This window comes from Mauremys reevesii, linkage group 10, assembly GCF_016161935.1.
Source record: "Mauremys reevesii isolate NIE-2019 linkage group 10, ASM1616193v1, whole genome shotgun sequence".
NCBI lineage: Eukaryota > Metazoa > Chordata > Testudines > Geoemydidae > Mauremys > Mauremys reevesii.
In genome coordinates, this window is record NC_052632.1 from 51,500,129 (window position 1) to 51,525,220 (window position 25,092).

At 47.3% G+C, this 25,092-nt stretch overlaps 2 protein-coding genes across 16 annotated transcripts in view; one reads left to right on the forward strand and one right to left on the reverse strand.

Moving 5' to 3' along the window:
* The window catches only part of DNAAF8 (dynein axonemal assembly factor 8), a 150,203-nt gene extending 129,953 nt beyond the window's left edge, over positions 1-20,250 (reverse strand). For 3 of the 11 annotated variants that reach the window (XM_039492534.1, XM_039492532.1, XM_039492538.1), the window contains exons 1-5: positions 19,739-20,010; positions 17,373-17,574; positions 14,576-14,689; positions 12,831-13,352; positions 9,008-9,110 (exon numbers count right to left, since the gene is read on the reverse strand). In XM_039492534.1, the coding sequence (XP_039348468.1) occupies positions 9,008-9,110; positions 12,831-13,352; positions 14,576-14,689; positions 17,373-17,519 (886 nt within the window). In that variant the 5' untranslated portion in view covers positions 17,520-17,574; positions 19,739-20,010. Of the gene's footprint in view, positions 1-9,007; positions 9,111-12,830; positions 13,353-14,575; positions 14,690-15,766; positions 15,837-16,055; positions 16,285-17,372; positions 17,575-19,738; positions 20,011-20,142; positions 20,183-20,207 lie in introns of those variants that run through there. The other 8 variants (XM_039492529.1, XM_039492528.1, XM_039492531.1 and 5 more) reach the window with 8 other exon arrangements.
* Positions 20,251-20,768: 518 nt separating this feature from the next.
* Positions 20,769-25,092, forward strand: part of ANKS3 (ankyrin repeat and sterile alpha motif domain containing 3) — a 34,678-nt gene continuing 30,354 nt past the window's right edge. For 3 of the 5 annotated variants that reach the window (XM_039493472.1, XM_039493475.1, XM_039493476.1), the window contains exon 1: positions 21,377-21,422. In XM_039493472.1, the coding sequence (XP_039349406.1) occupies positions 21,378-21,422 (45 nt within the window). In that variant the 5' untranslated portion in view covers position 21,377. Of the gene's footprint in view, positions 20,847-21,376; positions 21,423-22,983; positions 23,106-25,092 lie in introns of those variants that run through there. The other 2 variants (XM_039493474.1, XM_039493473.1) reach the window with 2 other exon arrangements.

Consider the following 25,092-nt stretch of genomic DNA (forward strand, 5'->3'; position numbering starts at 1 on the left):
GGCTGTGACTGCCCTATTTGAGCAATTGGTCCTGAATTGGCACTCTCAGTTGGGTCCCGCCAGAACCGCTCCTGAGAAACATTTTCCTCACCCATGAGATCTTTTTGCTCTTGATTTAACTTCAGATTCCCTTCTGAGACATCAGACAGACATTTAGAAACTCCACTCACAGACACAGCTTTTTGGCACAGACAAACCTTTAGAGCAACCCACCTCAGGCAAATCATTGCCCACAATAGACACAGGTTTAAGATCATTCCTCTCCTGTGACTGGCTACCTGGACTGAACAAAGCTTTAACATTTTCCCCAATTAAAAGATCTTTAGGCAATAACTTCCTGATGCCAGCTATCACTTCATGCTGAGCCCCATTCCATTCAAGGTGGATTCTGGCTAAAGGCACACGGACAGTAAACTCATAGAGGATCACAACATTCACGCTCTGATTTGGTAAATAATCTTCCTCTTTGACCAGATCTGCTTTAACAAGAGTGATGTTAGAAGCCATAATTTGCCCTAAACAGCTTTTCCCATTGACTTTTACACTCTCTATGAATTTTCCATTACCACTCCCATACATAGCACTGGCACAATTTATGGGGACACCCTCTACTGAACACACAGTAACAGCATTGACATAAAAGGTGGCATTGTTGGGGTACATTTGGTTACCCCCAGACAACTGCTCAGAGTTATACAACATACCAACATTGTTACAAACTGGACTTTCAAGAGGATACAATTTTTGCTGTTCTTCCCTTGCTTTTTTGACTTGAAGCTGAAGTCTGGCAGTTTCTTGTTGCATCTTGTGAGTCTCCTGTTGCATCTGTCGAGTTTTCTCCTCAGCAGCCAGCAGCTCCAGATGCCTCTTACGAGCTTTTTCTTCTCTCTCAGCAGCTTCTTTCTTTCTCTCAGCAGCCTCTTTCTCCATTCGAATTTCTGCCAGTTCTTGCTCATATTCAAACTGCAGGCTGTCTCTCAAGGCTTGCAGTTTCCTTGCTTTTCCTGATGCTTTCTGTCTCATGGTCACTGATCTTTAACCAACCAAACTCTCAATCCAAAATTTAAAATTTGGATAGCGTGGGGTTCTGACCCAAAGCTTAATTGACCTGGTTCTGTGGATCCAAGCACGACTACGCCACTGTGACGATGCGGTTCTGGCGGGACTCAACTGAGAGTGCCAATTCAGGACCAATTGCTCAAACAGGGCAGTCACAGCCCTAGGCTGGGGTTTTTCCACCTGTAAGGCAAACCAAACCAGCCAGCCAAAAGTGACTTTGGTTTCACCCCACTGGCTAACCACAAGTCACACAAGCAATTTCCTTAGACACTCCAGTCTCCCAGTATCACCACCAGTGCACTTGTCCTGGGGATGAATGGTTATGAAAACCAACACCCCAATAAAAGAAAAAGGTTCTCTCGATCCCAAAGGACCAAGCCCCAGACCCAGGTCAATATACACATCAGATCTTACCCACAAATCACGCTGTTGCCAATCCTTTAGAATCTAAAATCTAAAGGTTTATTCATAAAGGGAAAAAGGTAGAGATGAGACCTAGAATTGGTTAAATGGAATCAATTACATACAGTAATGGCAAAGTTCTTAGTTCAGGCTTGCAGCAGTGATGGCATAAACTGCAGGTTCAAATCAAGTCTCTGGAACATCCCCCGCTGGGATGGGTCATTCAGTCCTTTGTTCAGAGCTTCAGTTTGTAGCAAAGTCCCTCCAGAGGTAAGAAGCAGGATTGAAGACAAGATGGAGATGAGGCATTAGCCTTATATATGCTTTTCCAGGTGCAAGAATCTTTTTGTCCTTACTGTGGAAAATTACAGCAAAATGGAGTCTGGAGCCACATGGGCCAGTCCCTGCGTACTTTGCTGAGTCACAAGGCGTGTCTGCCTTCTCTCCATGGGTCAATTGTGTAGCTGATGGTCCTTAATTGGCCATCAAGCAGACTAGGCAGGGCTAACACCAGCTTGTCTGGGATGTTTCCCAGAAGCACAACATAAGTTTGAAGTACAGACAGTACAGAGTCAATACTTATAACTTCAACTACAAAATGATACACAGACATACAGACAGCATAATCATAACCCGCCACCCATAACCTGGTCTTAGACACCTTATATGACCCCCTTTACCCAAGATTTGGTGCCACTACAGGACCTTGGTTGCAACCCATGTTCTATATGGTCCCAATTTATATCAATAACGTCACAATAGTACAGAAACTTAAGGGCCCACAAGAATGATTCAATCAATCTTTCAAAAAAATAAAAATTAAAAATCAGACGCCTTAAAATTTGGAATGGGGAGGATTTTGTTTTTTTAATTGTTTCTGACACTTTTTAAAATTTGCTCTTTAAAATTCAGTTCAACCCTAAACAGTGACTATGTAAAGATGACAGCGTCAGGCCCCATTTTCATTGTGCATCATTGAGTTCCAGATCAACTCTGATAAGCTTGCAAGTAATAAGCTTGTTTTCCTATCTGCTACTCCTGCAAACTCAGCCTGGGATCTCAGAGTCAGACTTTCCTTCTCTCACATGGTCACCTTTAATAAAGTTTCTACAAGCCAAAGTGGGCCCCCAGTGACATCTGTGCAACCCCATTAGCCCTCAGTGGGTTTCCATGGGAATAACTGAGGGTCTAATTCAGAGACACTAATTCAAGGTTGTGTATGTTGATGGAAAGAATGAAACAATATGAACATGTCTCCAGCTCTGCAGAGAAGATGGGAACCAGTCTTCAAGGACTCTCAGAGCAAGAAGTCCTCAGCTGACAGCTGCAGACTTAAGACATGTCTACCCTGCATCTGGCAACAAGCCTCCCAGCCACGGGTGACAGATTTTTGCTAGCAGGCTAAAAAAAGCTGTGTAAACATTGCTTTGACATTGCAGCTCAGGCTAGAGTTCAGGGCTCTTAAGGGGTGGGGAATCTGGCACGTGGTGTAGCAATGGCAACACCATTCACTGAAATTTGGCCTGGCCACCCCTCTATTAGGATGGGCCAAATATGAATGAGTGCACTGAAATCCAGTGCACCAGGTCACATCGCTGCTCGCTGAAATATGGCCCAGCTGCTCCTAAGCAGCAGTGTGTGCCAGGTCACAACACCCAGAGCAGGGAACCATGCCCATCCCTGCAGGACAGGAGCTGCCACTAAGCGGGAAGTGTGGAGTGAGCTTGTTTTCCAATCCCTGCCTCCCCCTACTTGTAGGCCTGCAACCCACCATTTGGGAAACACTGATAATAAAATATTCCAGTTAAAATTCCCAAAAACCTCAGGTAACAGAAATATTATCAGCAGGAACAGCACCTACCACCTGCTGGTTAATGTGGAGGGGACTCTAAAGTTATGGTAACCCGACAGTTATGTGCTGTTGTTATAATAATAGGCGCTTTTAGAGAAACTGTGTCAGAGCAATTGGTGGTGTGAGTTGTCATAGCTCCATGGAAGCTGATGGAGCTATGTTGATTTACACCAGTTAAGGACCAACTGGGCCAATAGGTTTCTCTTTTAAGATAATTAACGGGCTGGTTCTAGGCTGGCATCAAGAAAAATAACCTTTCACCTGCTACTATTTTTCATGTTGCTTCAAAAGGCCATAACTGTTAGAAGTGAGTATAAATGAGCATACAGAGTAGGGGACACAGAGGGAGTGTGATCGTGCTCCCCCTAGGAGATAATGGACACCCTAGTCCTAGAACAATTGCTACAGGGCCTCCCCGAGAATATCCGAGTCTGGGTCAGACAACATCAGCCAAGTACAGTCGATGCAACGGTCAAGCGGACTGAGGAATACAGGGAGGCACACATCCCCCGAAAGGAGGGCCGACCCTAAAAGGGCAGAGTAGGGGAAGAAACCAAGGGAACCCCCCCCCGGGAAAGGCCCAGAGAGGAAGAAGAAGGAACCCCGAGGAGCTCGCAGTAGAGACGGTGTGATCATTTGCTGGCAGTGCGGGCAGCCAGGACATAAAAAGGGAGACTGCCCAGACATGGAATGTGGGTGGGCCGAATTTTGCGGCTGGACTAATGCTGGAGGGTGGGAAAGGGGGCAGAGACTGTCCACCATCCCGGTGAGGGTGGGGAGGAAACCCCAGAGGGGCCTGATGGATACTGCTTCAGCCTGCTCGCTCATCCAGAGGGGGCTGATAAAACCACACTGGATAATTCCAGGTGCACAGATGGCCCTGGAGTGTATCCACGGGGACAGAAGATACTGCCCAGCTGCCTCTAGAAGTGTGGAGCAGCTTTAAATGGGAGTGGGTTGGGGTAGTAGAGGGGTTACCATACCCCACTGTGTAGGGTATGGACTGGGGCCCTCCCCCCTGGAGGCAAAAGGAAACGTTTCCCCAAAGAAGGGGGTGGAGATCCCTAGACAGAGAAGCCTCAGTCAGGAAGAGGAGCAGGGTCCTTGGAGAAGCGAACACTGAAACCCTAGACAACAAAGCCCAGATAGGGTAGAAAGAGAGGGAGGAGGTGTGGGGGAGATGGCCAGCCTAAGCCCCTTAGCGGGAGAAAAGGGGCAACTGGAGCTCCCCACAATGCAACTCTCAGGAGAGGAGACGTGGACTCCGCTTGGTGGCTTGGGAGAACCCGAGGCCCATGGTGTCCTGGAGAAGGTCGGGATGGACCCCGACCCCCAACCGGAAGAAAAGGAGATAAAGGTGAAGGGACGCCCACAGGGGTGCAACTGGTGTGAGGACCTGTGGGTGGTGGCAGAGCTATAGAGGCATGGGGGAGGGGGAGGGATGAAGGAACCCCACGAAAAAGATGCTGGGGATCACCCAGAAGAAGGGGCGAGACTCCCTGAGCCAAATCCCACCGGTAGGGGGCAGAGAGAATGAGGAAGGACGAACCTGGCAGTTCATAAGTGGGGGAGGCGTGTGCAGGGTGCTGGCTAAGAAACTTTGAGCCAGGCCTCTATCACACTAGCTCCAATCAAGGAAGGGGAATTGGAGCTGGCTGACTAAGCCAGGCCTGAGTGGCAAATGGGGAACAGCTGCCAGCCATGTTAGCCAGGGGCTACATAAAGGCTGGCAGGAAAGAAGCCAGGGAGAAAGAAGGAAAGGGAGAAGCCAGGGAGTTGGAGCTCATCCATGCTGACTGCAGGAGTTAGCAGTCTCTGGGGCTGTGATGCTGAACTTGTTTGTAACTAGAAGGTGATGGGAAAGTAAACTGAAATAAAGAGCATGGGTGATTGCACCAATGCAGAGGTCTCTGGATGGTTTGTGGGTGCATCAGGGGCAGCAGCTAGAGGGACCCAGCTGCACTTGTTACATCCGCAAAGAGTTTGGATCCCTTGAATAGTAGGTCTTCAACCGTCGACTGTACTTGTTTTGGGAATCCCGATAGATGGAGCCAGGAAGCCCTCCTCATAACCACTGTGATCGCTATCGAACTTGCTGCTGAATCTGCAGAGTCAAGAGCAGCCTGCAGTTCTTCTTCCTCTTCAGCCCCCTGTTCTGAAGTTTCAGGTGGTCCCTGTGCTGCTGATAAGGGTGACTAGCTGTGTGCTAGCTCTGGGAAGGATGGCAGATCTATGTTGTGGTGGCGGATATGCTGTCCATTGGCTCCAAAATGGCCATTGGGGTGGGAAAGGCACAGGTGGCAGCTGGGGATGCCCATACCAGGGTTGGTCCTGAAGGTCCGCCAGGCAGGTCTTGTACAGAGGGGCAGGTGTAGTGGGAGCAGCCACAGGGGAGGAATGTTGTGGAGAGTGCATGACAACATTGTCTCCATCTTCATCCTTGCTCAAGAATTGTGGAGTGGAAAGAGGTGGAAAGCTGGGTTGACTAGATATTGTGAGAACCATCGGTGCCGAGGATGGGAGATTCTGGTATAGAGGAAACGGAGAGGTCTTTTTGGTGTAGGAATTGTTGCAAAGTGGATGCCATCTGTACTGTCGGTGTGGTAGGAATTGGTACCAGATGCTGAAACCTGCCAGTCAGTGCTGATGTGTGACTGGAGTGCGCAATGTCTGTACTTGGCGGTGCCATCAGCTGTGGGGGTGCTGAGTGTTTAGTCATCTCTGGTGGTACCGCAGCTTGCGTTTTCATTTTCCTCTTGGTGCCTGTGTCCAAGCTCAGCTGCTTGGCAACTTTTGTTTTCTTGGTACCGAAGGTGCCAGAGAGTCCCGTTGTTTCAGCCATTGGAATGGTTGATGCAGTTGGTCCTGAGAGTGTTTGCATGCTAGAGGAATGCATTTTCTTGGCCAACTCCAGAGTCGGGATCGTGATACACCGCTTTTTTGCCTCCTTCTTGGTGGGTTGATCGGAAGCCTGGGCTGTGGAAGAAGGGCCCTTGTCAGAGGCTATAGTTTGTGATCTCTGGCCAGGAGGGGTGTGTATCTCAGGCTCAGATATCGGACGGAGAGACTTCTCCATGAGGAGAAGTTTAAGTTGGAGATCTCTCGCCTTCCTGGTGTGGGCTTTGAGGTTGTGACAGTGAGAGCACTTCACTGTCTCAGCGAGACACATATCGCAGGACACACTGAGAGGTATAGAAAGCCTGCAGGTAAGGTGGCATTTGAACCCTGGGGAGCCAGGCATGCCCCTTAGGGAACGTACTCTCCCCATAAGGGAGGTATGAATACTGTGCTGCAGTGGTAAAAACAGAAACCTACAGAGGAAAAAAAATTTCTTTTGAGAATACAAAAGGACGGGGATAAAGTAATAAAGATAACTAATCTAACTAGAAGAAAACCTAAAAGCTAGGGGAAAGTATGCTACTCAGAAAGCTGAGAGGTGCTGCTAGTTGCTCCAACTCGAGCCAACCATGGTAGAGAAGGAACTGAGGGAGGGCTGGTCACACAGCACCAATTAATCGCCTGAAGCGGTGCAAGATGGGAACCATACATGTGTGACCCAACCGGACACTGCTACCATAAATCTCCAATTACAAGCACAGGGGTGCACAAACACCTAAAGTGGAACACCCATAGGGACATCACTCGAAGAACTACTCCAATTTCCAGTGACACTGTAGTGAGTCGGTGTGGCTCCCCTCCTGCCCGGCAGAGGGAGCCCCCTTGCCAACCCCCCAGTGGGCGGAGCTTCCACCATCAGTCCCCGCCCCCTGGAAGTCAAGGGGCGGGGCAGGAAGTAGAAAAGGAGGGCACCAAAGCTCAGTCAGACGGCAGCCGCTGCCGTGAGCACATGTGCCGGCGGGAGCTCCTGGCTGGGAGCCCTCCTCGGCCCGAGGCAACTGCCCTGCCTGGCCGGAGCTTCCCCGCGCCCACTACGACGAGGAGCCCCCGGGGCCTCCCCGGAGCCGGTACTGGGAGGAGCCCCCAGGCTTGCCTAGCGCCTGCTACGACGAGGAGCCCCCAGGCTTGCCTAGCGCCCGCTACGACAAGGAGCCCCCCCGGCCCTGCTGTTACCCGGAGGAGCCGCCCGAGCAGTCCTGGCCCAACTTCCCGGAGGAGCTGCCGGACCTGCCACCAAGCCCGGGTCCAGAGGAGCCGATGCAGACAGACTGGCCCGAACCCAGTGCGACCGACGAGGTAGGACCTGAGGGGGAAATGGAATGTAGCCCGGGGGTAGCCGACCCCTGTCAGGCTGCAGGCACCGACGTGCCCATGTCAGTGTGTTGCGGCCAGGATCCCCACTGACTGCCGCAGATCCACGCCGCTGCTAGGGCCCCGGGCTGGGACACAGTGGAGTGGGTGGGCCTGTGTCCCCCCTGCCACTCCACTCACGGGTGGCAGTCTCCCCCCTCACACCAGCACCCCGACCCAAAGGTCTGGACTTACCGGTTGTTGGCTCAGCTCCTGACTGAGGACCTGAGTCCCTGAACTTGAACTGCTGCTCAGCCCTGCCTGAGGGTCTGAGCCCTGTATCTTGCTGTTGCCCAGCCCCCTGCTCCAGAGGGCCTGGGCCTACTCTGTACGGCGGTTGCCCAGCCCCCTGCTCCAGAGGGCCTGGGCCTACTCTGTACTGCTGTTGCCCAGCCCCTGCTCCAGAGGGCCTGGGCCTCCTAACGTTGTTCCCTGTCACTCAAGCAGACTAACAGGAGACAAGAAGTGAGTCGGAGTGGCTCCCCTCCTGCCCGCTGGACGGTCGAGCCCCGACCAACTGATTACAGACACTAAGTGTTTAAATTGCACTTACCAATTGATTGTATTTATCTGTATCCCATGGGCCTACTACCCATCTTTACTCCCCAGGCATAGGGCCTGGTACCTTCTCAGAGTTTAGAAACCTGATCCAGTTTGGGCCTGGGTATTAAGTAAGAAGGCCTCTTTCCATGTCTTCCAGCATGCCATAGCCCCAAGAGGGAATGCCCATCTCCCTAGGCAGCTAATGTATGGGGAACAGAAGGTGCTAGCTGGGTGCTCATGCTACTCCTTTCCAAAGGCTAAAATCTACCCACATCTGCTGCAGTTGCACTGCAGGAGAAGTGGGACACTGAAGGATGACACTGCACAGTGGCTCCTAGAGACCTCCATCCTGTAGTTCTGGAGTGGGCAAGAAGGAACAAGTCATAGTTGATACACTACTTCTTTAAAAAGCAGCAGGTGCCCTGGGAAATGTGTTGCACACTGTCCAGCTGCCTGAAAGGATAGAACCACAACTCCAAGGCAATATGGCCCCACGTGGGATGGGCAGAAGTTAGCAGAGACATGACCCCAGTCTATAGGCTCAGTGGGACAAATTCAGCCTTGGTGTGTTTCTGTTTCAATCAACAGGCTTAGACCAGGGCTGCATCTGGCCCAGTACCTTTGACACAGATTAAGGAAGGGAATTGTTCATTCTCAGAACATGGCCAGCTAAGAAACAATGGTCTCACAGTAAAGGAAAGTTTAGGTTAGAAATAAAAATTCTTAAGTGTAAGAGAAGTTAAGCAGAGGGATAGATGTTCAAGGCACCATCAATGTAGACAGGCAAGGAGAAGTTAGAGAGAATGACATAGGCGAGACCAGAGGTCAGTTCTGGTGTGCCCTACTCTGAGAGGATTGTTTTTACACAGTTTCAGCTAGTTAACATTGGTTTTGTAATGTTACTATGATCCTTTGAAGGAAGAACAGGCTCCTCTGAGTGAGTTCTACTGTCTTTCTGCTCCTCCAGGTCCTCAAGAATCTTGTCTAGATCCCACTTCTCGATATCCTGAAAGAATGAAACCAATGGTGAGGGAAAATTCATCCCCAAGTGGTTATTACAAAAGGTAAAAATCACAAAGGCCTATACTCCATGGGATAAGTTCTCCTGAGTACCTTCACCATGCAGAAGTACCTGAATGCATGAACAGCATATGGACACCTGCCTTCTTGAACTCCACCAGTGTCATGTTGCTGTCATTCCTCAGAAGAAGACCCTGTACTCCACTGGACACATGGGTCCTTCAGGATGGACCTACAAAACTGGACATGGCTATCTAGAAGAGGGAAGCTACTGCCTGGTGCCTCCCATTGTCTGCATTCCACTGTGATGACTGAGCAGATCTGATGTGACCAAGTGCAGCCTAAGTGCTAAGAGAACCTAGCTAGAGGGACTGATGCTCAACATAAGAGTGGAGGAGCTTCCTGCCCTATCTGAAGAAGCTGCTGAGTCTGGGATGGATGCGGTAATATGGACTGAATCAGCACCTCCTCAGGGTCAGAAATACAAGACCCCTCCCTCTAATATCCACCTGACATCCCCCTCTGCTTACTGTCCCCCAACCTATAACTCAGTTTCAACAGCTAATCACATGCTGGAGTCCCTAACACCTGGTCCCTCTTTCCCTCTCATGTCCATCAGGAACACCAGATCCAGCCCAAGTCTTAGTGAAATGTTAACACCATGTTTCCTATCAGATAATGCAGCTATCCCACTTTCCACACCCAATTCTGCAGGGGGCTCCTCCTTTCAGGATCACTGACCTCTACAAAAATAGACTAGGAAAAAATCATGACAGCGGAGAGACAGTCAGGTCGATCAGGCCATCTTCTCTTCCAAGAGAAAGGATACAGAGCCTGATCCTAAGAGGTGCTGAGCACTTGTAACTTCCACTGATTTCAAAGGGAGCTGTGGATCCTCAGCAACTTTCAGGATGAGGCATGTAGCCCCCTCCCTCGGTTTTCTCCCTGTTCTACCTTTCTTAAAGGCAGATGGGTTCCTGACCTAGAAACACTATTTCTACATCACAGCCAGCAGCAAGCTGGATCTCAGAATTGGTTGTCCAATAAGAAAGTGGGATGACCTCAAATTATTCATCACCATATATAATTAGCTATGTGCACTCTTCCCACAGTTCAGGCGGGAGAGGAGCTAGCTACTTGGAGCCAGAGGAGAAAGTTAGCAAAGCAGCAGGCCAGGCATTCCACCATCCTCTTCCTCTCCTTTTCAGTGAGAAGAGAGTTTTCAACTGCAACCTTAGATCAAATGTGCCGGTCAACCAATGCACCCAGAATTTGTAAGTAGAGACCAGCAGCTTGGCATGCAAACACTAAAGCCCAAAGGTACCTAAACACCTTAGAGGATCTGGGCCTAAATATTTGCATACCCTTCTTCAGACCAGGTTTGTGTTTTCCTGGGCTGCTAGACAGTAAGTTGTTTCCCAGCATGCAAACAGCCATCCTGGGTCTGCGTGGGAATTCATGGGATATCAGTGGCTCACTGAAGTTCAACATTCACAGCAATTTACTTTATATACTGAGGAGAAACATCATCTGGTGGCTAAATATCAGGAAATGTCAGAATTTACCAACTCCTCTCAAGCCTTCCCTGGGCTTAAAAATGCAAATACCAAAATACCCAACCTGCCCACAATGCTCGCTTTATTATATTACTAGTCATTTACAGAGAGCTTTTCATACAGAATGCGTCTGTGCTGACTGTGACTTAAGGCACAATATTAATTAAAAATATTCCTGCCTAAAGTAAAGACACTAGGCCCGGATCCTTCATTACAATCTACATGGGTACACCACTGCATCCATCCTATTGATATCAATGTGTGCCAGTTGAGCATAATGAATTGCAGGATCCTAGCCTAAATTGTATTAAAAACTAATATATAAAAGAAGCCAACAGCTGACTACTCCCTAATTATAAAATCAGGTCAGTACTTTGAAGATCCAACTTAGGTAACTATTTTTGAAAATGTAGTCCTTATACAGTTACTCATTTATGGCATAACAACATAATAATGGCCATTCTGGGTCAGACCAATGGTCCATCTAGCCCAGTATCCTGTCTTCCGACAGTGGCCAATGCCAGGTGCTTCAGAGGGAATGAACAGACCAGGCAATCATTGAGTGATCCATCCCCTGTTATCCAGTTCCAGCTTGTGACAATCAGATGCTAGGGACACCCAGAGCATGGGGTTATATACCTTACCATTTTGGTTAATAGCCATTGATAGACCTATCTTTCATGAACTTATCTAATTCTGTTTTGAATTCTGTTATAGTTTTGGCCCCTCCAGCGTTTTTGCTGCCCCAAGTGGTGGGAAGAAAAAAAAAAGCCACGATCGGCACTTCTACCGCTGCCGCTTCATTCTTCCGTGGCAATTTGGCGGCAGGTCCTTCCCTCCAAGAGGGACTGAGGGACCTGCCGTCGAATAGCCGGACGTGCTGCAACTTTCCATTGGCCGCCCCAGGCACCTGCTTGCTGCACTGGTGCCTGGAGCCAGCCCTGTGCATAAGTTGTGTATACAAGGGCCTGATTCTGCTCCCTTACACCAAGGTAAAATCCACTGAACCTGACTCTCCTTTCACTTACGCTGGTGCAAATCAAAAGTAACTCTGACATCAATCGGTTGCACTGGTGTAAAATGGATACTGAACGGAGAATCAGGTCCATTGACTTGAATGGAGCTACTCCTGAGAGCCACTGGTATGGCTAAGATCAGAATTAGGCCAAAAAATGTTTGGACAAGGTCTAAGGAGGGAATTGCTGGCTCCAGCTAGGCAGCTCAGTGCACAAAAAAGTAAGTTAGTGTATACTATGCACATGCAGTTACGGTTATGTTTTGAGAATGTGGTTTTGATACTGATTTTGGAAATTTGTCCTGTAAAGTTTGCGGCATGTTGAGGAATCTGTACTTTGACCTCACTGAAGGCTCTGAACAGAAATCCAAAGGTTCTCATGGTAGTTAGCCACCAGGCAATGTATTTTAATTTATGAAATAAAGAACTGTTAATTTTCTATTGTAGCATACAGGTGGCTGTCTCATGAGTGCAACACTGCTCCTGGGGAGCTGGTAGACCAGAAGAGCAGCAGCCAAGATCATGTCTCCCAGTCTGATTTCTCTTGCAGTCACCAAACAAGAAGTTTCTGTTCCACTGACATTAAAATTCCTCTCGGACAATCATATTTCATCTGCAATTCCATGACAGCAGCAGGTCACTGACCCCACTAATTAAGCTTCAAAAACTGGTACCACAGTAAAAGAAATGGGGAAGTTCTCAACACTCTTGATGCTACTGTCTGGCCATGACAAACATACCTCTCTTTACAATGTCAGAACTCTTTGCAACCAGACGACTAGAAAGTCCACCACACATTGCATCCACATCAGAGACTCTGTGCTCGGTATCCTTGAACATGCCTGTTTTGATCAGTGAGATTAACTTCCAACAAGGCTTACATGGACTGTAAACTCTTTAGGGCAGGACCTGCTTTTTTTGTTCTGAGTTTGTACAACACCTAGTACAATGGGGCCCTGGCCATGACTGGAACTCCTAGGTGCTACTGCAATATAAATTCATAATGAAATGGTGTGCGCAGAATTGGACATTCATGTCCTCTTATTGTCAATGAACATTTCGTATCTAATGCGTTGTCCACCATGCTAGACACCTAAGCAATCACCGCAGAAAACTATCCGTTTGCCCCACCTACCTGCAATGAAAAGAGCATCAGCCCTCGAGGGTGTTCAGCTGAAGTGGCTCCTTGCTCATTTTCTGCTTTAGTGATTCTTTCTAGATTGTCACTGATAGTCTCCAATGGTGATTTTGTTTTTAGCTCTGACTTGCCTCCATCTCCAGATGGTGCCTCTAAGGTCACCTTAGAGAGTATTTTTGTTTCTATCATCTTTCGTCGCTCTTGACTGTTGTTTGCATCTAAAAAATATGGCTCTTTCATAGACAGTACTTTATTAGTCCAAAAGCCTTCTGTTTCCCTGTCTTTTTCATTGCCCAGTTCTTTCCCTCTGAGAGTTTGATCTGTAGGATCTGCAAGGACTGCTCTCTGTTGGCTTGAAGTTTCTTCAGTCAGGTTAGCAAAAGCAGGTGTCTGATCTCTTACCAATGGTACATTTTCTCTTCCCACAGCTTGGGTAACATCTATTTCTTTCTGAAGATCTGAACTTTCTAGGTCTCCATTCCAGGTCTCTCTGGAGTGTCCCACGGATTCTAATATTTGCTATAGATACAGAAAATGCACCTCAGAAGAGACAATCATTCCCCTCACCAAAGCAATAAAGAGACATACAATAAACAAGTAGAACTGATTGGCTGATGGAGGTTCAAATTGAGTGGGCATCTGGTAACTGCCTGGGTCAGGTCTCATCCCTGAGATTTGTTACAAAACAGAATGAGATTCATTTTGTAAAAATAGTAACTTCAGGAAGTGCTGGATGCACCTGAAACCCATTTAGCCCTGTGCCTTGTTATCCCTGTGTTATTGCTTACATACAGATCCCAGCGCAATAAGAAAGGTGATACAAGAAGCTAGTGTCCCAAGGCCAAAATACTGGAGCTGGCCTTCTCCCCAGATAGCTTTCTATAATCAGTGAGTTTCATCACTCCAGGTGCAAAGTAATCCCTTTATCTATGAATGTTTTTATGCCCAGATTTTAACATCATACAATTACTTCTTGATATACCCACCCTAACTACTTCCTCTCTAGTTTCTATGTTTGGAGTATGGTGATGGGAGACATTTCACACAGTGAAAGGTTTGCAAGTTAACCTACTGCATAGCCTTACTATTAATGCTTGGATGATGTATGGCTTCACAGATCGTCCTATGGGTAGGAGCTGGCCAGTGGCTGTGGGACAATTATCTATTGTAGAAAGGTTCATAGACTCAGTGTTCTACTTAACAAATCAGTGTCTCCTGTAATGCATACATCACAATTCCTGACAAGTACCCTGCTGCCTGCATCTCCACCTATCAGCTACTACTGCAAGGCAGCCATCATCATCGAGCAGTAGCTCATTCAAAACCAGGCTCATTTGATTTTGGGGACACTGAAGGGCTCCTTGGGAGAGAGTGGGACCAGGCCAGTGAGGGGAAGAAAGAGGTCCAGGTCCTTTAGGAGGGAGAGTGAGGATCCTCACTACAAGCAGATAAAGAAAGGACCCACCCTCCCAACAGACAGTGGGCAGAGAATAAAGAGATAACCAGAGGAACCGCAAGAAGGTGGGACAAAGAAAAGGTCCAGATCCCAAGAATAGAGAGACAGTGAGCCTACAAAAATAGATGAGGAATAGAGAGAGAAAGAGAGAGACGCAGATCCAAGATGAGAAAAAGGGCCCAGGCACTTATATCACGCAGTGCAACCTTAATCTGCACTGTAATATTAAGCAGCTGCACTGCCAACAACCACAGAAAATATGGGCTGCAGTAGTACAGTCAGTAACCTGCATGTCTGGGTCTCCTGGAGAAAGATCTGTCAGTTCTTCCGACAAGTCAGGAATCAGATTGGGTAGATCTCGCTGGAAGATGAACAGCTCCCCATCTTCATCACAATCGGACTGTCATACAAAACAAAGAAATGAAAGGAAGGGCCAGCACAATAATACAGACGTTTCAAGAGGGCATAAGCCATTTTACTTCTTTATCTCATAGTTGGCTATGGTGTTAAGGGATATCCTGTCGAGTCATGTCATCAGTGGAATGTCAAGTTCATCCAAAGGGTCTGAGATAAACTCTCCCTTTGGTGATTTAGGGCATTAATGGGCTTCAATAATAAGAGCTAGATAAAATATTGCCCAGTGAGGTTAATGGCAAAAATCCCATTGATATCCATGGGGACAAAACTAGGCAAGTATTGCAAAGCTTGAGAGGTACTGGGTATTTGCAAATCCTAGTGACTGCATCGCCCAGTGCAATATCTAGAATGTACAAGTAGAAACCATTCTTTACACCAAATGGAAGAATCAACCCCACCACATCAGGCAGGCAGGCTCCAACTTTCACTTTGCCTTTTATACCACAGTGCATATCATCTCCAGTAACTCTTTGTACTGGCGAATCCTGACTGCCTGGTGAGATTATATTTCCTCCACCTGCACTGCACCAGTTTGCTCTAATCTTACTGAAATGCCCATTAGAGGTGGCCAAAGCATCCCCACTGATTGTATAACACAATCTGCCACTGCCCTCTTCAATACAAGAACATACCACATCAAGATTACAGGTCTCAGGTGCAGCAGTGACTCTTGTTGTGAGCAGACACGGTTCAGATCAAGATGGAGTCATGCAGTCTCGGTCAGCTGCAGTTTTGTATTAAATATGAGGGGTACTGCAATCAGCTCTACTTTATGTAAATTAAGAGCCGTGGTCAAACTCCAGATAACACTTTGGTAGGATGCTTTCTCCAGATGCATAGAAACAAAGAATTTAGAGAATGTTTGTGTGTGAAAGAGACCTTAGACTGACTTGCTCTGAAATTAATACATGGCACAAAAAGATCTTTTCAGTCATACTGTTATTAGTCATCTAGAAGCCCTGATTGAGACAGTCCCTGCTCTAACGAGCTTACGGTCTAAACAGACATAATAGACAAAGGGTGGGAAGGAAAACAGACATGGAGAAAGAAAGTAATTTACCCAAGATCACACAGCTTTTCGGAGGCAGAACTAGGAACAGAAACCAGGTTACCCAAGTCCCAGTCCAGTAACCTATCTCCTAGGCCACATTACCTCTTATGAGTGTGATTAATGCCCAAGTTGAAAGTTTCCGCACCTGCGCTACTCACAAGATGATCTCTGTATCACTAAGCCACACCCTAAATCTGAAGAAATAGTCTCCTTTGATGGTAAAATCACACTTCCTTTACGGTTAAGTATGTTTGAAAACTATTATTACTTGTGTGCTCTCTAAAAATAGAGCTCTCACCTGGACAGAATCACCAATACTTAAGCCAAGTCCCCACGGTCAAGGGATCACATCACAAAAGTCACTATAGTTCCTCCTTGCTGGTACTGTGCTGATTCAGGCTGCATGCAGCCTTAGAGCAGCTTCTCCTAATTGGCCCTTTTGTATTTAATCCTTTTACTTGGTAGTTTGGGAGAGGTGAACAAGCAATGTTCCTTCCCCTGTTGGAGTCTTCACTTATGAGAGAGGAGGCAGACTATTTGATACCTTCCTCCCAGTTAGCTGGGAGAGAGGGGATCCTTGCTCCTTCCTGCACTACAAGTCTTCTGACCCCAGGCCCTTAAAGAAACAGTACGGTTCTTGCAAGCATTAATCATTCCTCCAGGACCAACTTCTTCTCTTCCAACTCTGCCCTTCCCTAAGCTTTCATCCACTCAGAAAGTCCCAGGAACATTAGGGGACACACCTCGGAACAGGGCTAGATCCACAAAAGGCTTTAGGTTCCTAACATTCATTGATTTCAATGAATGGTAACAGTCAAAATACCTTTGAGGATCTGGGTCTTAGTCCCTATTACCCTTAAAGTAGACAGTCACCCTGTTAGAAGTACTAAAGACATGCTTGGAAAATAATACTGCCACATAGCTCTTATGCAGCACTTTCCATCTGTCAGTCTCAATGTGCTTTACACAAAGGATGGTAAGTATCATCACCCCACTTTACAGATGGGGAAACTAAGGCACACTGGGTAGGGTGGGATGACTCTCCGACAGTCACACAGCGAGTCAGTGGCAGAGCAGCAAAGAGAACCCAGATCTTCTCTCTGCCAAGGATCATATTTCCATGATCTACAGCCACAGAGAGGCATGTTCAGAGGCTTTCTGCCAGGCTCTGACAGTGCTACAGTTGATACCCCAGCAGAATGAAGTAGAAAAACAAAATAAATTCCATTTAAATGTGGTTATTTGTGTATTTCATGGCTGCTTTTTGTTAGACAGATGAACAACACAGGAGGCCTCATGCTGCAAGATGCCAGTGCCCTCCATGCCCACTGACTTCAATGAGAGCTGAGGATGCTCAGCACACTGTAGACTCAGGCCTGCGTTCAGTAGTGTTTGAGATGATGAGAACACAAGGGGGAGGATGGACGCAGCATTCGGACAATTACAGAGCTCCTGGACTAATGCCCACTACAGCATTGCTCCCAGCAGATGAGCAGCCCATTGAGAGTAGTGCTGGCTACTCAGGAGCTCCTCACTAATGAGGTGATCCTCAGCTGCCATTTAGAGAGGCCTTTGTGGAACACAGTAAGGAAGGATGCTGGACAGCAATGCTTACCGCGGAGGTGTCAGAGTCCAGAGATGGGATTTGGTCTTTCACTGCAGAGAGGATGGCTCCCCAGTGTGAGGTTCTGTTGCCCCGGAAATGGGTTGTAAGATCCTCAGATGGATCCTCTCTTTCCTGGCTTTGTCCTTCTGATGCCATTTGAAATAGCTCCCATATAACCAACTCACAGGCAAAAGGGCTTCAGCACATGCCACTAAAGAAAACAGAGGTACCATCGGCATTAAGCCTCAGCAAAATTCTTGGGAATCCTGTAATTCTGATCGTTATACAGTCAGCAATACCCCAGCACTGGACATGATCTGCAGTATAATGGATTATATGGAGCCTGTCTTTCCACCTGAGTCCCACGAGGCTGACATCTTTGTGCCCCAGAGCTGTTCTAAATTGTGCTGGCTTCTAATAGCACCCTCACACATACCTCAGCTCACCCCGTACATTGGGAGAGGGGCAGGAAGAGGTGACGTAAAGTTGGTACTGCCAGCTCTATGCCAGTCAAAGGTTTCCCCATACCAAGGGAATGCTTTAAGTATGTTTTGGATTGCGAGAATAGCACAAAGGGGATCCAAAGATCTGCCCTTTGGATTTTGACTTCTCAACATTTTTATGGAGAGTGGATTCTTTCCTGGCTTCTTCCTACAGTAGATTGAGAAGGGGTATTTCACAAGGGGCAGTGGAGGCTGCCTCCTTGCTCACTGCATAATTAATACTATTTGGGGACCTTTTCGTTTTCAATTTGTGATACAATCATCTGATTTCCACAGGAATTGAAAATGGGAGTAAATATGTTCTAACTGGTAATAAAGGTTGGGAGGCTGCTATTGTATGGAGTTCAGTCACTGATTTAATTACGCTTATGATTATATTATACTTCTTAAATCACTTGTATTGCAGCAGGTTGACAGAGTGCTTTACATACAGAGCAAGGCTCATTCTCTGCCCAAGGAGCTTACAATTTAAGATACACAAGGTGAATAACGTGCCTGTGAATGCTTTGCACGTTATCCAATGTCTCCTTTATCCATATCAGACAATGTTGAGTTTGCATGGCATCTGATGCCTGACATGGGGCTGGATTTATGTAGTGAAATTAGCACAAGAATGACACCACTTCTAGAGAATGAATGGGAGCTGCTGAATGCAAGGTTACTCCCATGAGACTGGGATGAGTTGGTTACTGGGTTACTCCCCCACCGGTGCCTTTTCTGATCTAGAGAAGCAAGGAGTTCCCCGTATGAAACCCAAGATCTCTGTCATAGGTGGAGATAGTAACAGGAAACATAGGAATAGCCTGGCTGGATCAGACCCAATGTCCAAGTAGTCCACTGGCCAGCATCAGATGCTTCAGTGGAAGGTGCAACTACCCTTGCATTAGGTAGAAGTGAGATAATCTACCCTTAATTTTAGGTTTATTCCCCTCCTAATCCCTAATAGCTAGAAATTGCCTTAAAACCTGAATTAGGATATTTAACATCTCTTCCAAAATTTGTTAGCATTAATTATTACAATTCTGGGATAGTCTGGCTATCCTTGTAAATAGCTTTTATTTAGTGCTTTTCAACAGTCAATCTCAAAGCACTTCACAAAGGGGGAGGGAGGTCAGTATCATTATCCCCCTTCTCTGGTTGAGGAAACTGAGGCACAGAGCAGTGAAGTGACCATGCTCACCCAGCAGGCAGCGCACCAGGGTTCCCTCTCTCCATTACACCATACCGCCTCTCTCCAATCCATATGGACAATCTTTTGTTAACCTTACTAAATTTTTGACTTCAGTGACATTCTGTGGCAGAGTTCCATGGATTAATTATGTGTTGTGTGAAAAAGTATTTCCTTATATCAGTTTTGAATTTGCCACCTTGCAATTCTATTGTGTCCACTTGTTTTTATGTTAAGAAACAGGGAGAACAGAAGGTCCTGATCTACCTTCTTGATACCATTCATTTTACAGGCTTTTATCATGTCCCCTCTTATTAGTCTCCTTTCTAAAGTAACTATCCCAGTCTTTTCAATCTTTTTATATGAGATTTTCCATTACCCTAATCACGTTCATCACCCTTCTGTGAACCCCTTGTAATGTTGCAATATCCTGTTTGAGATGCAGTTATCAGCACTGCACACAGTATACTGCCACAACACTGATTGATAATGACGGCATTATAATAGTCTCTATTAGTCTCCAGCCCATTCTTTAGGCCACCTAACACCTTGCTTGCTTTTCTGAAGACAGCTGCCCACTGGGCAGAGATTTGAATTGAGCTGTTCACAATAATGCCCAGGCCCCTTTCCAGAACTGACACGGTGGTACCGTGCCCCGGTGCAGGAATAGTTTAAATGTTCCCTTCTGAGGTGCAGTTACCGACCCCGAATGCCATCTGCCCTGGTGGTGCCCTAGCCTGGGCGGGACCCTCTGGCGCGCCGCCTGGATCCGCGTGAAGCTAAACAACGTGGCGTGAGCCGCAGTTTTTGCTCCCCGCACCTTCCCCGGCTCAGTCCTGACTGGGCTGAACAGCGGGTCCGGGAGCCCGCCCCCGGCCCGTTCTGATCTGTGACAACACGCGGCCCCTCTGCCCTGGCCCCGGGCCTCTGCACCGGCCAACCACCGCCTCGGCCCCAACGGCTTCGAGCAGCCGCCGGGCTCGGCCCCAGCCGCTCCCTGGCTCCGCCCCCGCGCTTGCTCCCGTTCCCATGGTAACCAGGCCGCCAGCGCCCCTGCCCGCATCCCGTCGCCCCGGCTCTGCCCCGGTGTCCGCCCCCGCGGCCTCACCACCTAGCGGAGCGCTGCCCCGCCACCCTCCGCAGCGCTAACCCTCCTCCACCCACCGCACTCACATCACACCTCAGAGCCCCCTCGCCGCTTCCCGGCCGCTTGCCCCGCCCCGAGCCCCGCCCCACTGCCGAGGTCCTGGCAGAATCAATTCTAGCTCACAAATACAAAGCAAAACCAACGAGTCCGGTGGCACGTTAAAGCCTAACAGATTTATTCGGGCATAAGATTTCGTGGGTGAAGGAGTGGGTTTTTTACCCACTAAAGCTTATGCCCAAATAAATCTGTTAATCTTTAAGTGCCACCGGACTCCTCGTTGTTTTTGTGGCTACAGACTAACCCGGCTACCCCTCTGATACTAAATACAAAGCCCTTTCCCAGAGAAAATAGCTAATTCTAATCCATTCCCTTCTTCCTACACCCCCCCCCCCCTTATCGCAGACTACTAATTCCTGCCTCTTCCCTGCCAGGACCTCACTCAACTTCCTCTTTCTCCTATCTCGTTGGTTAATTTGAGCCCCGCCTCATGGGAATCTCCTCCTCTATTGGTTGTTTAGCAGGATTGGGGGTGAGGCCCACAAGGTGCCGCGAGGTAGTGTGGGGTTTGTAGTTTTGCCGCGATTGTTCACAGGGAAAGAGCAGTAGGAGCTGCGCTCCCAGCGTTCTTGGCGCGCGAGGGACTTCCGGGAGCGGAGCTAAGCGAGGTGCCTGGCCCGGGCAGAGCGCGGCGAGGTGACGGGCGGGAGGCTGCGGGGCGGCACGGGACGAGCGGGGGTGTCTAGGCTGCGCGGGTCGCTCCCCGCGGTGGGTTCAGGGGCTGCGACCTTCGACTGGGGGTGCTCGGGCGGGGACCCCGCTGGGGCCGGCCGGCTCCAGCCGCCTGGTGCCAGGGAGCCGCGCTGGGGCCGGCCGGCTCCAGCCGCTCGGTGCCTCGGGATGAGGCAGCTCCTGGCTTGCTGTGTCCAGTCTAAGAGGCAGCTGGTGACTGCAGGGCAAGCCGCTGCCTAAAAACCGGAGTGACAGGGGCGCCTCCCATCCCCACCCCAGGAGCACCTTGCTCGGATGTTGCTGTGCGCCCGCAGAAACTGGCCACGTGTGTTTAAGGTTAAGGAACAGGCTGTGCCTAGGATGCTTTGGCTCCGAAGGCTCCCCACGTGTGTAATCTCTCGGGGATGGCTATATTTCCTGTGGAGTGCAGCAGCAACGCTGCACAGAAGCTCCCAGACTGGTTTATGATGGCGCAGTGGTGGTCCACAAACTCAGTGTGGAGGGAGAGCTCTGTGCGGTATTATTTTTGAGAGGGAGGGTTTGTTTTGTTTTAATCATCATGTAGGACCCAATGTAAAAGTTCATTTCCAGATTTAATATTTAGGCTCTTTGTTCTGTTGTTTATGTAAAATGTTTATAATCAATGTAGCAAAAGAATCTGACTTAGGTGCCTAAAGCAAGAGATGATTACACCAGGCTCTTCTTTAGGGGTGAATCCTATTGAATAACCAGGTGTCCCATTTAGGAACAGAGGCTTTTAATATTTTTTTAGAAGGAGATTAAAAATGACAAACTGAATAAAAGTATTGGTTGCATTTGGTTTTTATTGCCAACCAGCTGGTGTAGTTTGGTAAAGGCAGCTGCTTGAACCCATGAGTAACTTTAAACACATGAATATTCATTTACTTCCATGGGACTATAGCTACCTAAGGTATTTATTTACCACCATCATAGTACCTGAGCGCATGTCCATCTTTAATATAGTTATTCTTACAACTCCTTCCCACCATGATATAGGGCAGTGCTATTATCTCCATTTGACTGATGGAGAACTGAATCACAGAAAGACTTAAGTGACTTTACCAAGATCACACAGGAAGTCTGTGGTGGAGCAGGAAGTTGAACCTCAGTCTCCTGAGTCCCAGGCTGGTGCTCTAATCACTGGACCGTTGTTCTTCCTTGTATACCGCTGTGCATTTACTGCATCAGAAGTGAAGAGCTCTATGCTGCAAAAACATGCTGCCAGTCAATGATTACGACCTTGACTTAGTCCCATTATCTTCAGTTAGACTACTGTGGTATTATTATTTGTTGTTTGTAATACAATAGTCATAACTTCCCCCCTGCTCTGCCCTTTTGTCCTGCTCACCTTTCTATTTAGCTAATCCTCCTCCAAAAAGAGTTTTGGTATGAATGTGCCATTTATTGCCATCACATCGCTCACTCTGCTTGTGTGTTATATCCCTTTCCCCTGAACTTTGGGTGTCTTGTCTATATTCAGAGTGTAAGCTCTCCAGGGCAGAGACCATCTACTTCTCTGTTTGTATAGCTCCTAGCACAATGGGGCCCTGATCTTGTTTGATCACTAGACACTACTGTAATAAACATGATTATTAATGATAATGACAGCACAGAACTGAGGATGAAAGAAAGGAACAGTTGGGTGGGAAGCTTGAGCAGAGGGAAGGCATTGGGAACAAAACACACAGACAATCTGTGGAACTCCTTGCCAGAGGGTGTTGTGAAGGCCAAGACCATAGCAGAGTTTAAAAAAAAAAAAAAGAGATTATTCATGGAGGATAAGTCCATCAATGGCTATTGGCAGGGATGGTATCCCTAGTCTCTGTTTGCCAGAAGCTTGGAATGAGTGACAGGGGATGGATCACTTGATGATTACCTGTTCTGTTCATTCCCTCTGGGGCACCTGGCACTGGCCACTGTCAGAAGACAGGATACTGGGCTAGATGGACCTTTGGTCTGACCCAGTAAGGCCATTCTAATGTAAATGAGATGGAGGCAGAGGCACAGTTGTAGAAGGCCTTGAATGGTCTAATCTTTATTTAAATTTTAAAGGTATATTTGGAATGTCAAACTGTGGCTGCGTCTTCACTGGAAAAAAGTGTGTTCATACCTCAAGGGAAAATGCTAGCGAAGACAAGGCAGTTTGTTGTTTTCACACCAGTTAGCAAGTGGAGGTAAAGTCACTAAGGGGGAACCTAGTTTTTAACCTGGACTGCTCATTTGCGTGAAAATGACAATGTCTCTTGTCTTCACCAGGATTTTACCTTGAGTTGAGGACGCCACACCTCTTTTTCTCCCAGTGAAGACGGAGCTTTCTTCTGTCCAATTAAGCAGCATTTTTTTCACTTCTCTCTTTCCCATCTTCCATTTAAACCCACTTGTTACCTTTTTGTTTTGCATTTAGATTGTAAGCTCTTCAGGGCACATCTTTTAAGGTGTTTGTACATTGCATAGCACAGTGAGGGCCCCTTCTTGTTGGGACTTTTTGGCACTACTGTAATAGAAATAATCATACCAACACGCAAAATAAGTATCTTGGGAGTTATCCTAATAAAGCAACCGTCATGTACCAGTACCTCCTGATTATGTAGAATAGATTGAATTTCATTTTTTTTTAATTATAAAAGTGTATAGGTGTATGGAGGAGAAGGGCTGGGTTTTGAGATAAATGAGTCCTTAATAGGTCACAAGAAAGAGAAATAATTATTGTCCCCAAACGCCAAATGATTAAGAAAATACAAATAAGACAGAAAACACTAGAGGCAGCTATGTCAGGTGGCTTTATTAAAGAACTGAGCAAATGTGTGATCCCATCTATAGGTGAATTAACACATTCCCATATCCCACAGTCTAGGGAAGGAAAATGGACCTTAACCTTTTAGGCAGTCATGAAATTATGCTACCTTTTGTAATTAAGTTACTGCATCCAGTCCAGTGGGCAAACTGCAAATCAACTGGCAGGTCCATTATTTATTTAAAATGTGTTTGAGCAATTTCCAAGATGCACAGAGGCAGGATTAGGCTGCGCCTGAACTGCTGAGGAAATAAGCACTAATTTAGCAAGGTTGCTTCTGTAGGCCCTGAAGATGCATTAAAGGAATCAGCTGCATTCAGGTGATGTTACTACTTTATTTTGAAAGGCAACTCAGCATTTGACACAGTTGTCATTACTAACATCCACCATTCAGTTTAAGCAGGGTTTTTCTCTCTGTAGGGTTTTCCTAGTTTCCCCTGTGCGTATTTTGTCTCTTTTGACTATAAACAGTTCACATGAGAAATCACTTCTCTCTTGTACAGTGCAGAGTGTGCTGTCAGCACTTAAACAGAATTTAATGCCTAATCTTGACAAGGGTTTTCAAATTCCATTTTAACCATATTTTGACTGGAGAGAGAATCATAGAATCTTAGGACTGGAAGGGACCTCAAGAGGTCATCTAGTCCAGTCCCCTGCACTCACGGCAGGATGAAGTATTATCTGGACCATCCATGACAGGTGTTTATCTAACCTGCTCTTAAAAGTCTCAAATGATGGAGATTCCACAACCTCCCTAAGCAATTTATTCCAGTGCTTAACTGCCGTGACAGGAAATTTTTCCTAATGTCATAAGAATGGCCATACTGGGTCAGACCAAAGGTCCATCCAGCTCAGTATCCTGTCTACCGACAGTGACCAATGCCAGGTGTCCCAGAGGGAGTGAACCTAACAGGTAATGATCAAGTGATCTCTCTCCTGCCATCCATCTCCACCCTCCGACAAACAGATGCTAGGGACACCATTCCTTACCCATCCTGGCTAATAGCTATTAATGGACTTGACCTCCATGAATTTATCTAGTTCTCTTTTAAACCCTGTTATAGTCCTAGCCTTCACAACCTCCTCAGGCGAGGAGTTCCACAGGTTGACTATGCACTGTGAGAAGAAAAACTTCCTTTTATTTGTTTTAAGTCTGCTGCCCATTAATTTCATTTGGTAGCCCTTAGTTCTTATATTATGGGAACAAGTAAATAACTTTTCCTTATTCACTTTCTCCACACCACTCATGATTTTATATACCTCTATCATATCCCCCCTTAGTCTCCTCTTTTCCAAGCTGAAAAGTCCTAGCCTCTTTAATCTCTTCTTGTATGGGACCCGTTCCATACCCCTAATCATTTTAGTTA